This window comes from Saccostrea cucullata, unplaced genomic scaffold, assembly GCF_032062105.1.
Source record: "Saccostrea cucullata isolate Sc308-1 unplaced genomic scaffold, CSIRO_AGI_Scuc_v1 ctg1767, whole genome shotgun sequence".
Classification (NCBI taxonomy): domain Eukaryota; kingdom Metazoa; phylum Mollusca; class Bivalvia; order Ostreida; family Ostreidae; genus Saccostrea; species Saccostrea cuccullata.
The window spans coordinates 77,987-94,556 of NW_026941031.1; the positions used below are offsets into that span (position 1 = coordinate 77,987).

The 16,570-nt window shown below is 36.2% G+C and overlaps 1 protein-coding gene across 1 annotated transcript; it reads right to left on the minus strand.

The window, feature by feature from the left end:
* Positions 1-3,922: 3,922 nt before the first annotated feature.
* Positions 3,923-16,258, minus strand: LOC134256976 (DNA-directed RNA polymerases I, II, and III subunit RPABC1). The gene is made up of 7 exons (XM_062739644.1): positions 16,023-16,258; positions 10,238-10,326; positions 8,902-8,963; positions 8,523-8,743; positions 6,629-6,687; positions 5,899-5,977; positions 3,923-4,396 (listed from the first exon to the last, which is right to left on the minus strand). The coding sequence occupies exons 1-7, from the start codon at positions 16,077-16,079 to the stop codon at positions 4,331-4,333; spliced, it is 633 nt and encodes a 210-aa protein (XP_062595628.1). The 5' UTR covers positions 16,080-16,258; the 3' UTR covers positions 3,923-4,330.
* Positions 16,259-16,570: the final 312 nt, after the last annotated feature.

The following is a 16,570-nucleotide window of genomic DNA, read 5'->3' on the forward strand; positions in this document are numbered from 1 at the left end:
AATCTTAACCTCAGAAGATGGAGTTGGGCCACAATAGATCATCAAAGTTTTACTTATATAAGGAAATATGTTTTTTGGTCACCTGAGTCACTCAAGTGACCTATTGCTATCTTTTTGTCTGTCATGTGTCGTGTGTTAACATTTGAACATTTTCAGCTTCCCTGAAACCACTGAACCAATTTCAACCAAATTCGGTATACAGCACCTATGGGTTAAGGGGAACAAAAATTGTGAATTTTGTGCATGTTTTTTGGGTATATGTATCAGTGTTACACATCATTGAACATGCTGCTCAATTAACAATGACCCTAATTTCAATCTACATGTATGTAAAAAATGTAATGCAAAAAAACTAGATAAAATAAATGAAATGTATATAAATTAATTCTTTCAGGATTTATTAATTTTGAACATAATCTGAGGGTTCCTTTCTGGTTATTTACAAATGTACACTCATATATTTACAAAAAAAAAAAAAAAAAAAAACACACACATAAAACTGAGTATTATAGAGCTAGGAAAACTCAAAATAATTTAATTTGACATGTCATTAGAAGTAATCATGACTGAAAAATATTACTTGGCAAAATAAACAAAGAATTTTTCTAAAGCCCAAATACTTAAGAAAATGCCTTTAGAGTATCCCGATAGTATGGAAATCAGCCATGATCTATAAAGATAAGATCTATTTAAAACTAATTATGGTGGAATATAATTAATTCAATTTTGATTTTCTGTATAAAAAAAATAAATATGGGAACCAGTATCAAATCACAACCTACAACCCACCCCCCCCCCCCCCCCCCCCCGATAAATTGTGATTAATTATTCATGTTCAGTGTAATTTATTTATGTAGGTGTGAAAGGTTTCTTCCTACAATAAATATTATTTCAAATTGTTTCTATGCACGTACCGTTCATACATGTAAATGACCTTTGCATAGTAAGGATTCCTGGCATACTGCTCAGAAAAAATTTCAGCTGCCTTTTATAGTTCCATTGTTTATTGGAAATCTCATTTCTGAGTTAGCTCCACCCATTAAATTAATAAACCCCGCCCACTGGGACTGCTTTCTGGGACCGCTGGGACTGCTGTGGAACTGCTCTGGGACCGCTGTGGGACTGCTTTAGCAGTCCCAGAAAGCAGTCCTCAGGGCTGCTTTGGGTCAGGTTGGGTCTGGTCGGTACTGTATGCACATACTTCACTGGTTTAATGCCCAGGTGCACAGAGGATTTTTAAAGAATCAATGTTTTTTCACTATATAATCGATAGAGTCCCACCCTAACACCAGAAACCCTTGACCCCTGGGCCATGAAATTCACTAATTTTGAAGAGGCAGCCTTACTCAACATAACTATGTATTTGTTTACTAAATACCCAGGAGCAGAGCAGAAGATTTTTAAAGAAATAATGCATTTTCACTAAATAATATATATAGCCCCATCCCAGCACCAAAGAACCCCTTGACCCCAGGACCATGAAATTTACAATTTTGGAACAGGCAGTCTTATTCAACATAATAATGTACTGGTTAGTTTATTTAATGCCCAGGAGCAGAAAAGAGGATTTCCAAAGAAATAATTCATTTTCACTATATCATCTTTAGATAGCCCCACCCTAGCATTAGAACACCTGACCCGGGGCCAAGAATTTCATAATTTTGGTAGAGGACTCAATGCTCATTACAATCATGCAAACAGTTTGACTGCTTGATATTCAGGAGTAAAGAAGAAGATTTTTAAAGATTGCATTAATTTAAGTGGTTTTGGCTCCATCCCTCAGGCCTCAGGGGGGCAGGGACCATGAAATTCACAAATTTGGAAGAGGCAGCCTTATTCAACATACATGTTACTATGTACTTGGTTAGTTAGTTTAATGCTTAAGAGCAGAGAAAAAATGCATTTTCACTATATATTCTACTTTGCTCCGCCCTAGCACTAGAACCCCTGACCCAAAGGCCATGAATTTCACAATTTTGGTAGATTACTCAGTGCTGATTACAATCATGCAAACAGTTTGGCTGCTTGATGTCCAGGAGTAAAGAAGAAGATTTTTTTTAAAGATTGCATTAATTTTAGTGGTTTTGGCCCCACCTCTAAGGCCCCTGGGAGGCAGGGACCATGAAATTCATAATTTTTGTTCCCCTTTACCCATAGATACTTTATGTCAAATTTGGTTGAAACTGATTGAGTGGTTGCAGAGAAGAAGCTGAAAATGTGTAAATGTGAACACGACCCACAACGGACGCAACGAACAAAAACGGATAGCAATAGGTCACCCGAGTTTACTCAGCTGACCTAAAAACTTTAACCCTAGCTTTTGAACACGAAGGGCTAGTGATCTCATACTTCACTCATGTAATCCTTGTGAGAGCTAGTGCTTTCATACTTCACATATTTAATCCTTGTGACAAGACCTTTCATTTGATAGTAAGACATTTGACCTTGACCATGGAGTTTAACGTACCTTTAAAAAGTTTTAACCTTGGCCATAACTTCAGAACAGTAAGGTCTATATAGGGCTTCCATACTTTACATTCCGTGGTATGTACTTTTTGTGGCAATACCTTTTATTAGATACCAATGACCTTGACCTTGAAGATTTCCCTTCCTTTGAAAAAACTACCTTGGCCTACTTTTATATTTCACAATTGTATTTCCAGTGAGAATACCCTACTTTTGGTACCAATATATTAAATTTGCATTTAAGAAAAGTTTAATCTTTCCAATGTTGCCATACGGGGGCATCAGTGTTTCATAAACACATCTTGTTTTAACTGTATTTTAGAGACCAAAGATTTTTCCGAGCAAAGCAAACACATATCTTCAAAAACATCATGGGGATCAGGTATCATGGAGGAGTAAGTATCCCCTGTTGATCAGTCATGTCGGCTGTGTGCCACTTGTCATAATTGAGCAAATGGAAAAATTTGATGGTTCTCAGGTAAATTGGACTTTCACTTAGGCATGGCATTCTCCACATTACATAATTAGCATCTGAAATTTACACAGCTTTCATTCACTGTTGAAATATACGTGGGATAGAAAATCAGGTAAATGTCGATGAGTGTACTGAATAACCAATAATATTGTCCTGCCCGGCAAAGAGGTGGAGCTTAAGTCGCCTCATCCTTGTCAACAACAATTTAAAATTCCTGATGTTATCAATTTCTTAACCAATGAGAATCTATTTGCAATTTGACAGACGTTAATTACATAGTGCCAAGAATGCCACACCTTACTGAAAGTCCAAACTTACCTGAGAATTGTCCTAATGGCATGACGAAGTTTAAAAATGTCAGTCAGTATTTGACCAAATTGACTTAATGATATATTACCGTATATCCGTTTTTTTGGTGATGATCTAATTTTCGCTTTTTCTGTAATCATTTTTGATTCGCAAAATATGAAATATGCAGAAATAATTTAAGCTATAACGTGACATAAAAACATTATCATTTTTTTGTAAAAAATCTTCAATCATAAAAAAATAACTTAAGCAAAAAAAAACTCGACCCCCTTTTCGCAAAATTTATAACACGCAAAAAACAAAAACGTATATACGGTATATTTGCTGATAATATTAGTAATTGAAAAATGATGACAAATTATCAGTTCTAATTTCATCCTTATTTGTTCTCAATTTACATGTACTATAATACTGTGAAATCACAAATTTTCGTGGGGGTTTAATTTTGGTTGTTTTCAAGGTATAACGAGACCCACGAATTCATGTCCATCACGAAATGTAAAATGTTACATATATAAGTACTCATTAATTTTTTATCCACGAAATCAAACCCCCACAAACCAAGAGATTTTCCCCAAACCACGAAAATTTGACCCCACGAAAATATGTGATTTAACAGTATACATTTACAAAGAGTGGAGTACGTGTCTTTGGGCTAGGTACTGACACAAATGAGTTTTATTACTTCTTTAATATAGCTGTACATCTTGTCTCTGAATACACTGTACAAGTTAAAATGGTACATCAATTCTTGACAAGGAACAGAAAATGTTGAATACTCTACACATGACAGTTGACATCATATATTAAGGCTACCTGCATAACCCATGTGCCTAAAAATACAGTATGGGTAAATGAAATGATTATGAACAGAAAATTGCCCTTAGTGCAATCTTTTATATCTCCAAATGTTCATCAGCACTGTTCTTGACACTAGTAAGATAACTTTTTAACTAGACTTTACTGCAGTAAATAAAGTTTTTGTTTAAATGTATTTCAGATACATCCTTATGAAACAGCACACTGTTCCAAACAAAAGTGTTATTTTGTCCAGTTCCTGTTCTCTGGTCCTGTCCTGTTTCATACAACTAAGCGATAGCTCACATATCTCCCTGCAGTCTCTGAATTTCTGATGATCTTTACAACCTAAATTACAAAATTAATAAGTAAAACATTTAGAAGCTATTAGCAATCTGTTTTTGTTACTAAATTGATTGAACAAAATAATTACAAATAAATTATGATGAAATTTCAGTATATGCTCGTTGTCATTTACATAATGAAAAAGAATGTGTTTTTCATTTAGCAGCTAACAAAAAATCCAAAAATATAATTTATAGTAACATGTTGACATTTCAGACAAGAGACCCAGGGGCCTTATAGGTCACCTGAGTATCCCATAACATCTTTCCAACAATTGAATTTGATTCGTGTTTTAAACCAGAGGCCATGAAATTCACAATTTTGAAAGAGGCACCATTACTTATCAATGGTACATTTAGCATGCTTACTTTGGTTACTTAATACCCATAGGTAGATCAGAGTAACAAAGAGAAAATGCATTTCCACTTTGTAACCAGTTGTGCACCCCATTCCACAGGAACCACTGACCCTGGGGCCATATAAATTAAAAATTTTGGAAATTTTGTCATGAATTTTATTTCATCATACATTGTTGATTAATACCAAAGTGCAGATTTCAAAGCATTAATTTATTTTCAGATAATGTACCCTCCCCCTCCAAATACCTCTGATCCAGGGGACAAGAAATTAACCATTTTGGAAAAGGCAGCTTTCTTCATCATAAATATGCACTTATATCATTGGCATAATACCCAGGAGCAGAGGAAATAATTTTCAAAGAATTCATGCATTTTCAGTATATAAACATTAGAGCCCTGCCCTAGCACTAGAACCCCTGACCCTGGGGCCCTGAAATTCACAAATCTTAAAGAGGCATCCTTCCTCCTCATAACTATGTACAAAGTTCATTGGTTTAATACATAGGCACAGAAAAGAAGATTTTCGAAGAAAATATTAATTTTCACTATACTTGTATAATCTTTATAGCCCCGCCCTAGCACTAGAACCCCTAACCCTGGGGGCATAAAATTCAAAATTTTGGAAGAGGCAGCCTTATTCAACATAACTACCCGGTATGCACTTGGATAGTTTATTTAATGCCCATGAGCAGATAAGAAGCATTTCAAATAATTTATGCATTTTCACTATACATGTATAATCTATTTTGCTCCGCCATTGCACTAGAACCCCTGACCCTAGGGTCAGGAAATTCACAATTATGGTAGAAGACTCAATCTTGATTACAATCATACCAGCAGTTTTACAGTTTGTTGTCCAGGAGTAAAGAAGAAGATTTTTAAAGATTGCACTAACTTTAGTGGTTTTGGCCCCACCCCCATGCCCCAGGGCAGTAGGGACCATGAAATTCATAATTTTTGTTCTCCTTCACCCATAAATGCTATATGCCAAAATTGGTTGAAATTGGTTCAGTGGTTTTAGAGAAGAAGCTGAAAATGTTCAAATGTTAAGGCATGACGCACAACGAACGACTACGGACGAAAACGGAAAGCAATAGGTCACCTGAGTTTACTCAAGTGACCTAAAAAAGTACAAAAGATATTTACATGTCCTCTTTTTAAACCAAAGTATCGAGCTACTGGGTCGCCTTGCTGTATTCTGGGTAACTGGGACTCTTTCAATTTGCTGTTTTTGTCATTAAGGATTATCAAAACATGTGAATAATTTGTTCTTATCTGACATAGGCTCATGGGCCAGAGCACTAGCCTGAGTTGTTATTCCTTTGCTGTTCTTAATTTGTGACTGTCTTCATAGCCGAAGCTAATATCGAGCAGAAAAAAGTACAGTGAAAACTGTCTTATTCCGACACCTGAGTAATCCGACACACTGTGAATTCCGACATTAAATTTCTTTCCCATTTTAGTATTATCTTTGTTTTTACACTGTGCAATCCGACACCCTGTCTATTCCGACACAAAATTTGCCTCCCAGTGCATGTCGGATCGGACAGGTTTCACTGTATTTGTAAATATTATATTTTATATGATAAGTTCATATTCATAATGTTTGTGTTTTTTCTTATGTTTCTGAATTTAAATTACAAATTCTGCAACATGGACCAAAAACTTATGCCCTTGAATCTTCAATTACCGGGGCATATATCTACATATATGTAAAAAGTACAAATATGGGTACATAAAAAAATTGTTGACTTACAGGTTAAGAAAGGTGAACCAATTACAGTCTTAATTTCCAAATGATAAGTAAATTAACTAGTGAACCTTTGTCATCCCTTAATAATGCATTGAGATCTGCATTGAGAATTTGTAAGGATACTATCTGGCCAATAATTCTGCCTTCTCTTCAGGAGTCATCACAACATGTTCAGGAACAAGCTACAAAGGAATTTATTATACATCATATAAATAATCACTTGTAAAAAGGAATCTGATTGGCCAAGGCAGTCATGTCGTCCTGTTCGCCCTGCAACAAAACGTTTCATGTCGTGTTTCACTTTGATTACCCAATGTGGCTCCACCCTACCCTCATGGGTCATGATTTGAACAAACTTCTATATTTATTATTATCTGAGGATGCTCCGATTCAATACAACTAATCATGAATATCCTGTTCCTGTTCCAAAGATTTTAAAAAGATTTTTTAAAATAAATGTTTGTCATTTGTTTTAACCCTTCCCTACAAGTGGTGGTTAAAATTTGACCAAATTTAAACAAATATAAATATACACTACCTATGGATGCTTCTATATAAATATGACTTATCGATGTACAGCATATAATATATTTCTGATACTGGATGCCTGGTAAGATGTTCATTAGTCTTGTAATTCATTTACTTGTTTAATTTATGTAACAATCTATTGGCAGTCATTTAAATATCTATTAATTATTACTTTCGTAAATGTTGAAATGTCTTCATGTTTCATGTTTGTCTATGTGTATTGTTTTGTATGAGTGTTGTGAGAGTGTTTTTCTATTTTCTAGGTTTTACTTTATATCCATAAATAAATTGTTAAACAACCGAACCAATTTTGTTTTGAATCCTTCGAACAAGACCGTGACCCTGTGACAATGGCTTAGGTGTTCTTCATCAGAGGATTCTTCCTTTACAATTGTATGTTTAACTTGATTTCCCATTGCAGCCCTCCCATGCACTGATCAAACTTAAGTCAAACACTTACAATGGATCCTTCCATATCAACATGATTTATATTTATTTTGTTCTTCCTGAGAAGAAATCTGACAAGAAGAATTTTAGAGATTTTTCGTACAGATGCCTATGTAAAATTTTGTCAATAGTGGCCATTCTACCCCTGGAGGTGATGACTTGAATAAACTCGGATCTATGACAGAATGATACATAAGACTATTTTTAAATGAATCTGCCCCGTTTTGATTTTTTTACATAACTATCTTTCCTTGTACGAGGGTATAGCAGTTCATTTGAAAAGACGTAAATCCCCTTTAACCAAGGATACCTTGTACAAAGTTTAGCTAAAATAGACCAAGTAGTTCTGAAAAAGAAATTGAAATTTACAAGTTTACAATGTCAACAACAACAATGACAAGACAGACAATGGATAAAGTGGGATTAGAAAAGGTCACTTGACTCTCTCAATAGGGTGAGCTAAAAGCTTCTCAGAGACTTATTTAACCCATATTAGACTGATTTCAATTAACAAGCCAGTGGTATTTAGCGCATTGAAGTGGTAAAATTTTGTTCGAATGTGAGCTATCTTTAGAAAGTTTATGTCATCTTATGACACGCCCATTTCTTTAGAAATGGGTAAATCGGCCAATTTGTTTATTCGAATACCTGTAGAACAGGTTTTCCATAAATATAATAGCCAATGAAATTGACGGTCTAAATAAATACCGAGTAAACACGTGTTTGACCGAAACATGTGTTGTGGTAACTTCAATAGACATGTTAAGTTAAAAAATATGTACATATTCGTTGCAATTTGTGTTTTACAGGAGCAGAGCGTCTCTAACTCTCTTTTCTATTTTTTTTTTAAAGCTCCATTTCAGTGTAACTCATATTGCTTGTCGCGAAGAATGGGGTGTCCTAAAACATTACGACGAATATTTCTTTCTCGTTTCTAAAAATATGGGCGTGTCATTATGTTGTAATTGACGTTCAAAACATGACTCAGAACGTTTCATTCAAACGGAAAATTTTACCACTTCAATGCGCTTCATTGTAGTACCATGTGTTCTGTGATATTGATGAGAAGCTCAGCCTCCAGGAATTGTTCCAGTATGTACTTGGGTGCCATGTCAGTGAGGGACTGTTTGGCGGACGGTGTCATCTTGTTTTGTACGATGATGATGGCCCGTGTGATGTTCTCCTCCTGCATCCGCTGACAGTACGTCTTTATTGTCTTTATACCCACGTTAGGTTCCTCAGGAAAAAACACAAACATTTGATCTGTGGAAATGGAGTTAGAGAAGGAATGATTAGTGGAACAGGCAGTAAGAACTGATTTATGTGAAATATACTTTACATACATACAGGCATACACAGTTTCTGACAATGTCATTTATATGAGTTATGAAGTAATGACTTGACAAGGAGACTTGACCTACCTGTTGGGTCATCATTATGAGCTACTAATACGATAAGGTCACTTCTAGATGGCTTCCTTTCACTGAAAAACAAACAGAAGCACATGGATAGCGATGTTAATCAGTCACCAGTCTCCTCCTTTCAGAGGCTTATGTACAGATAACTGAAACCTGCAGTCACAAAACTCAGGTCCACGACTTGAACGAGTTTTAAAGTTACAGTAAATTGCGGTTAACAGTTTGTGGCCTTTTTTGTTCCTATTTACATCATATGTACATCATATTCATCCATAATTTAGTCCTTAAGTCTTTGGATGTCTTTCTTTCTGACAGGCAAAATTGTTTACAAAGGGCGAAAATAACCCTGTATACAGTATTTTCGATACTGTAAATTTTGATTAAAGGAAACAAAGTCAGCATGGTTTTATGCTTTCTTTTACCAAATTTAGTCCCTTCATTTAATTAAGTGCCACTGACTAGAAGAAATTGATTAGAATGATTTGACTGTTACAAATTATTTTACAAACTATCAGCCCTAAAAAATTTACGTTTTTATCACTTTATTATGCTGAGTAACACGTTTTTACCTACGCTAAATCTGTCTGAATAATACCGACTGAAAAAAAGAACCAAAGCTTTTGCACCTTGTATCAAATTGAGAAAATATACTCCAGTGAATTGATACAGAGGTGAACCATTTCACTCCAAGACCTTGTGTCCTATTGTTCATGAAAACGTTTTAAAATTCTGCCCCGGCTCTTTTTAGTTTTTACCAATGTGAAACATTTTTTCACTACCATTTATTATGACTAAATTATGTCCAGTTTCATGCAAGAAAGTCCCCAACCCCCCATCTAAACTTTTACCATGACAAATGTTGACCCCCAGGCAACAATACCAAGATCCCTGTTCCTGGGGCCATGAATTTCACAATTTACATCTGACAAGGCATCCTTACTCATCATAATCTTGCACTTTTTAAGTTTATTAAACATTTAAGTGCAAAGAAGAATATTTTCAAAGAATTAGTGCATTTAGGTTTTTGAATTTAAGAGGTATCCTTAATCATTGTAACCATGTACTGTTGAATATACAAGGCTGCTTTATGCTGTAAGCAGATACATGCATGTTGCAAAAGTATTTTGATTTCATCATTTTCATATAGAGAATTCAACAGGTTCTCTATCATTCATACAGAATAGGGGGTGAAGACTCGTGCTTTGCAATCATCCAACCCCAAATTTGTATGTATGTTAAGAACCTGTCAAGTTCTTTAAATAATACTTTAAAAAGTTTTAACTTAAAATCTGTGTAAAAATTTCTCTCTGGTAAAGTGTATCATTCAACTATAAAGTACCTTGGTCTGTCTCCAAATTGCCCTTTGAACTCTTCTAAAGTTTGATCTAATTCATCTTGGGTAACCAAGTATCCTCTATCATGACAAAGCTATAAAAAACAAAACTCCAATGTCAGATTAACAGATAATGTAACAATGCTCAAACAGTACCACAATCAACATTGCAAGTAACACTTGTTTCTAAAGGAGGAGGAGAAATATTTCATATTCTTTTTTCACACATTTAAAATTTCCATCGCAACAGTTTAACAAGAGGCCCATGGGCCTTATAGGTCACCTGAGCATTATGCAACAACTTTCCAGTGATTGAATTTGATTCATGTTTTAATCCAGATGCTATGGCATTCACAATTTTGAAATAGGCACCATTGATCATCATAACAATACACTTAGCAGTTGCTTAGTTTGTTTACTTAATACCCATAGGCAGGGTAGGGGAACAAAACTGCATTTCAAGTAATCAGTAATATTCAGCATGATCAGTAATGCCCCAATCACACATGAACCCCTGACCCTTAGGCCTAGATCCACACATTGCACAATTTTTGAAAAGGCACCCTTGCTTTTCAAAAATATTTGATAAATACCAAGGAGCAGATTTCAAACAATTCATCCAGTTTCAGTATATAAGTACAGCCCCCCTCCTTTATGGTACCCTTGACCCTGGGGCCTTGAAATTCACAATTCTGGAAGATTAGGACCCTTACTCATCATAACTACATAGGTAGTTCATCTGCTTAATACCAAGGAGCAGAGAAGAAAACTTTCAAAGATTTAGTGTATTTTCATTGTATAATCAATAAAGCCCCACCCTATCACTAGAATCCCTGACCCTGGGGCCATAAAATTCACAATTTTGGAAGAAGCACTCTTGCTCATCATAACTATGCACTTATTTAGTTTATTTAATACCCAGACGCAGAGAAGAAGATTTTAAAAGAATTCATGTATTTTCACTATATAATCTAAAGAGCCCCCCCCCCCCCCTACACCAGAACCCCTGACCCTGGGGCCATCGAATACACAATATTGGTAGAAGCACTTTTGCTCAACATAACAAAGTACTTAGTTAGTTAATTCAATACCCAGGAGCAGAGAAGAAGATTTTCAAAGAATTCATGTATTTTCACTATATAATCTATAGAGCCCCCCCCCCCTTACACCAGAACCCCTGATCCTGGGGCCATAAAATTAACAATTTTGGTAGAGGCACTCTTGCTCATCATAACTATGCACTTATTTAGTTTATTTAATACCCAGGAGCAGAGAAGATTTTCAAAGAATTCATGTATTTTCACTATATAATCTATAGAGCCCCCCCCCCCTTACACCAGAACCCCTGACCCTGGGGCCATAGAATTCACAATTTTGGTAGAGACACTCTTGCTCATCATAACTATGCACTTATTTAGTTTATTTATTACCCAGGAGCAGAGAAGAAGATTTTCAAAGAATTCAAGTATTTTCACTATGTAATCTATAGAGCCCCCCCCCCCCCCCCCCCCCCCCCTTACACCAGAACCCCTGACCCTGGGGCCATAAAATTCACAATTTTGGTAGAGGCACTCTTGCTCATCATAACTATGCACTTAGTTAGTTTATTTAATACCCAGGAGCAGAGAAGAAGATTTTCAAAGAATTCATGAAATTTCACTATATAATCTATAGAGCCCCACCCTAACACCAGAACCCCTGACCCTGGGGCCATAAAATTCACAATTTTGGTAGAGGCACTCTTGCTCATCATAACTATGCACTTATTTAGTTTATTTAATACCCAGGAGCAGAGAAGAAGATTTTCAAAGAATTTATGTATTTTCACTATATAATCTATAGAGCCCCACCCTAATACCAGAACCCCTGACCCTGGGGCCATAAAATTCATAATTTTGGTAGAGGCACTCTTGCTCATCATAACTATGCACTTAGTTAGTTTATTTAATACCCAGGAGCAGAGAAGAAGATTTTCAAAGAATTCATGAAATTTCACTATATACTTATTTAGCCCCACCCTAACACCAGAACCCCTGACCCCGGGGCCATGAATTTCACAATTTTGGTAGAGGACTCAATGCTGATTACAATCATGCAAACAGTTTGACTGCTTGATGTCCAGGAGTAAAGAAGAAGATTTTTAAAGATTGCACTAATTTTAGTGGTTTTTGCCCCACCCCCCAGGCCCCAGGGGGGCAGGGCCCATGAAATTCACAATTTTTGTTCCCCTTCACCCATAGATGCTATATGCCAAATTTGGTTGAAATTGGTTCAGTGGTTTCAGAGAAGAAGCTGAAAATGTTCAAATGTTAACGCACGACGCACGACGAACGACGAACGACGACGGACGAAAAGTGATAGCAATAGGTCACCTGAGTTTACTCAGGTGACCTAAAAACAAGAGGCCCATGGGCCACATCGCTCACCTGAGAAGCTTTGACCATTCCGTTCTTTACCAGATTTCCCCCTTGTAATACATAATGCATCCTCACCCTATCCCGCTGATCATAATTTAGACATTTTGAAATCTACACTACCCCATGATCCTTCCATGTGCACATAAGTTTCAGCTTTTCTGGCCCAGTGGTTCTTGAGAAGAGGATTTTCAAAGATTTTTCCTATATATTTCTATGCAAAACTTGGATTACTAATTGTAGCCCTGCTCTTCCCCCGGGTTATGATTTGAATAATTTAGAATCTACACTACCCCAGGATACATAAGTTTCAGCTTTTCTGGCCCAGTGGTTCTTGAGAAGAAGATTTTCAAAGATTTTTCCTATATATTTCTATGTAAAATTTTGATTCCCCATTGTGGCCCCGCCCTTCCACTGGGGGTCATGATTTGAACAATTTAGAATCTACACTATACCAGGATGCTTTCACATAAGTTTCAGCTTTTCTGGCCCAGTGGTTCTTGAGAAGAAGATTTTCAAAGATTTTTCCTATATATTTCTATGTAAAACTTTGATTCCCCATTGTGGCCCCGCCCTTCCCTCGGGGGTCATGATTTGAACAATTTAGAATCTGCACTACCCTAGGATGCTTCCACATAAGTTTCAGCTTTTCTGGCCCAGTGGTTCTTGAGAAGAAGATTTTCAGAGATTTTTCCTATATATTTCTATGTAAAACTTTGATTCCCCATTATGGCCCCGCCCTTCCCCCGGGGGTCATGATTTGAACAATTTAGAATCTACACTACCCTAGGATGCTTCCACATAAGTTTCAGCTTTTCTGGCCCAGTGGTTCTTGAGAAGAAGATTTTTTAATGACCACCACCCTATTTTTGTCTTTTCTTGATTATCTCCCCTTGTGAGGGAACTTGGCCCTTTATCTTAACAATTTAAATTCCCCTTTACCCAAGGATGCTTTGTACCAAGTTTGGTCAAAATTGGGCCAGTGGTTCTTGAGAAGAAGTCAAAAATGTGAAAAGTTTACAGACGGACAGACAGACGGACGGACAGCTGGACGGACAAAATGTGATCAGAAAAGCTCACTTGAGCCTTCGGCTCAGGTGAGCTAAAAAAAGAGTTTTCAAGAATAGAAGGTACATTGACATTTGTTTCCATTTTGCAATTAATATTACTTCATATGAACAAGAACATTTACAATTAATTCTTTGTAATTATATCATAACTAAATTGTTTATAGCATTCTGTAACGTTTTTCTCTATGGGGTGTTTGTTTTTACCTGCGTCACAAAATATTGTGGGTCCTGTGCTTAAGATAGGAACTTTAGATCTTTATAGATCTAACATAAGAACAACGCCAGAGTTTGTTTCAACGAGTGTATTAACAATATCCAAGAGTAATTTTACAATTCAAATCCAAGCTATGTATATACTCACTATCCCTCTCTCCTTATATACCAGTACCCTGTCTGACACCTAACGTGATTTAGGGCACCTTGTTAGGGCGATAGGCTCCACCGTTAGGGCACCTGTTAGGGCGTTAGGCTCCATCATTAGGGCACACTTTTAACTTAGGGCATTAGGCTCCATCATTAGGGCACCTATTAGGGCAATCGACTCCAAGTATTAGGGCCTCTGCACCATCGTTAGGTGTCAAGACACTTGATACATTTAGGGCATCTGATAAGCACCAAAACTAGGACACTAATTAGGCTCCAAGATAAGGGTACTAATCAGGTACGATGGTTAAGGCTTATCAAATAAACAAAATTCTTATCTGTTTTATTAATAACAGTAACATTTTTATGCGCCCGGATCGAAAGATCCGAGGCGTATATTGTTTTTGTCCTGTCTGTCTGTCTGTCAGTCTGTCTGTTTGTCTGCAAACTTTAACCTTTCCCATAACTTTTGAACCATGAATGTTTTAGACTTCATACTTGGTATGCATACTCCACTAATTAAGCCATAACTTTTGAACGAAGAAAGATAGACACTTAATATTTGGCAGGTATTCTCCACTAATTAAGCCCTTTCACAGGACACCAAGGTCAATGACCTTGTGACCTTGACTGTGACCTATATGCTAAAAATAGTTTTTTTCTGTAAACTTTACCCTTCGACATAACTTTTGAACCGTAAAAGATAGAGACTTCATATTTCGTATGCATACACCACTGTTTAAGCTCTTTTAAATGACACCATGGTCAACGACCTTGTGACCTTGACTGTGTCCTATATGCTAAAAATAGCTTTTTAGAACCTTCACCATAACTATTGAACCATGAGAGAGAGAGACTTCATATTTGGTATGCATACTTCACTACTCAAGTTCTTTCAAATGACACCAAGATCAATGACCTTGTGACCTTGAATGTGACCTATATGCTAAAAATATGTTTTTACTTTGTTGCCGCTGGGCGCAGTGTTTTACAAACACATCTTGTTTTCATATAAAACAAAAACATTACAATTCCTAGTTTTATTAACCATTGATTTGTACTCAATCAATGTAAGCAGGTCCAGTACAATCTCTTGATTTAGCTATATAGCTTTAAATAGCTATATAGCTTTATTAAGCTATTCAGTATAGCCTAATTTAGCTATTTTACTACACTTTTTTCTTAAAGGTGTAATTTTCTCAGTGTGTACAAAAAAGCGCACCTTGGTGCAGTCATCATATACAACTTTGAACTCTTCTTAAAATTATGCATGTAAAAATCACTCATCAAATTACGTCTCCTTAAGAGACTTTGTACTCAAAGTTCTACAAGCTTGGGGGCTATATAAAGCAATTGATACAGTTACCTCTGCGATGACATTATAATGGAGACCAATTATGTTCAACAAGATCGATAATTCATTTATTGATTGGTAATAGTTCAGCACAATGAGAAGCAATCATGCCTCAAGGCACCCAAGGTAGTGGACAGTTAGTCTACAATAGAAATTCTCTTTTTGCTTAAAAGTATTCAAAAGCTGCAAAGTTAGAACTATCTTTGATTTTGGTTGCTGTTTAGATAGCCCAATAGCACATATATGAAGATCGAGTCAAATACATGCCACTTTTTGTTTATTTTCAGCAAAAAACATTTTTGTGAAAAACTGTAAACAAATAGCTAAATAAAGCTATTTTGAATAGCTTAATAAAGCTATATAGCTATTTAAAGCTATATAGCTAAATCAAGAGATTGTACTGGACCTGGTAAGCAGACAACTTAACTTTCTACGTAAATTTTTCAATGGTGAAGCTTTACTACTACATGACAAGAAGGGGAAGTATCCTGGTTACAAAGGTATCACATAAAATTCAGTACCAATATAAAGTGTAATGTTTATTACGTTTTACATGTAAGAAACTTGAAGTGGAGGGTATAAAAACTTACCTGCATTATTGTTTTTCGTATACGCCATAATTTGTATGTTTCTTGTTCGTCGTCCATAATCAAAATGATATATACATTTACTTTTGAAGCAAAGAACCCACTCTTTTTTTTCAGACTTCAGATTTTGGCTTTGTTTAGCTGCTTCTGCAATAAACACATAAACTGATTCGGTTTTTACCACATGCAATATGCCAAGCGGAGTCAGTGGCGTATTTAGTTTCGTAAACAGAAGGGGAAAATAACATATGATTTATTTCAAAAGGACAATTGACAGTCAAACACTTTTAAGGAAATGCTTATTTTTATTAAAAGTGTTTTACAATATAATTTTATGAAAAGAAAGCTAACTTGTTAACCTGGTTTTCCGCCCCTGTTCTTCCGGCATTCTCGGCTGATTCCGCTACCAGGCATGCACTCGGAGGTCCTCGGGTGGCTCTCGTACCTCGCACGCTGACTTTGAAGAGAGCGGAGCATAGCGGAGTCTGCCGAGTATTGTCGACTGTGAGGCATGTCGGAAAAACAACCACGTTTGTCGGAAAGGCCAGAGA

What these genes read in the sequence shown, in the direction of transcription:
- LOC134256976 (XM_062739644.1), bottom strand. Translation starts at nt 16,079, where the DNA reads ATGGACGACGAACAAGAAACATACAAATTATGGCGTATACGAAAAACA. An exon ending in TACGAAAAACAATAATGCAG is followed by an intron (nt 10,327 to 16,022) that starts GTAAGTTTTTAT and finishes TGTTTTTTATAG; the next exon opens with CTTTGTCATGATAGAGGATA. An exon ending in TCATAATGATGACCCAACAG is followed by an intron (nt 8,744 to 8,901) that starts GTAGGTCAAGTC and finishes CCATTTCCACAG; the next exon opens with ATCAAATGTTTGTGTTTTTT.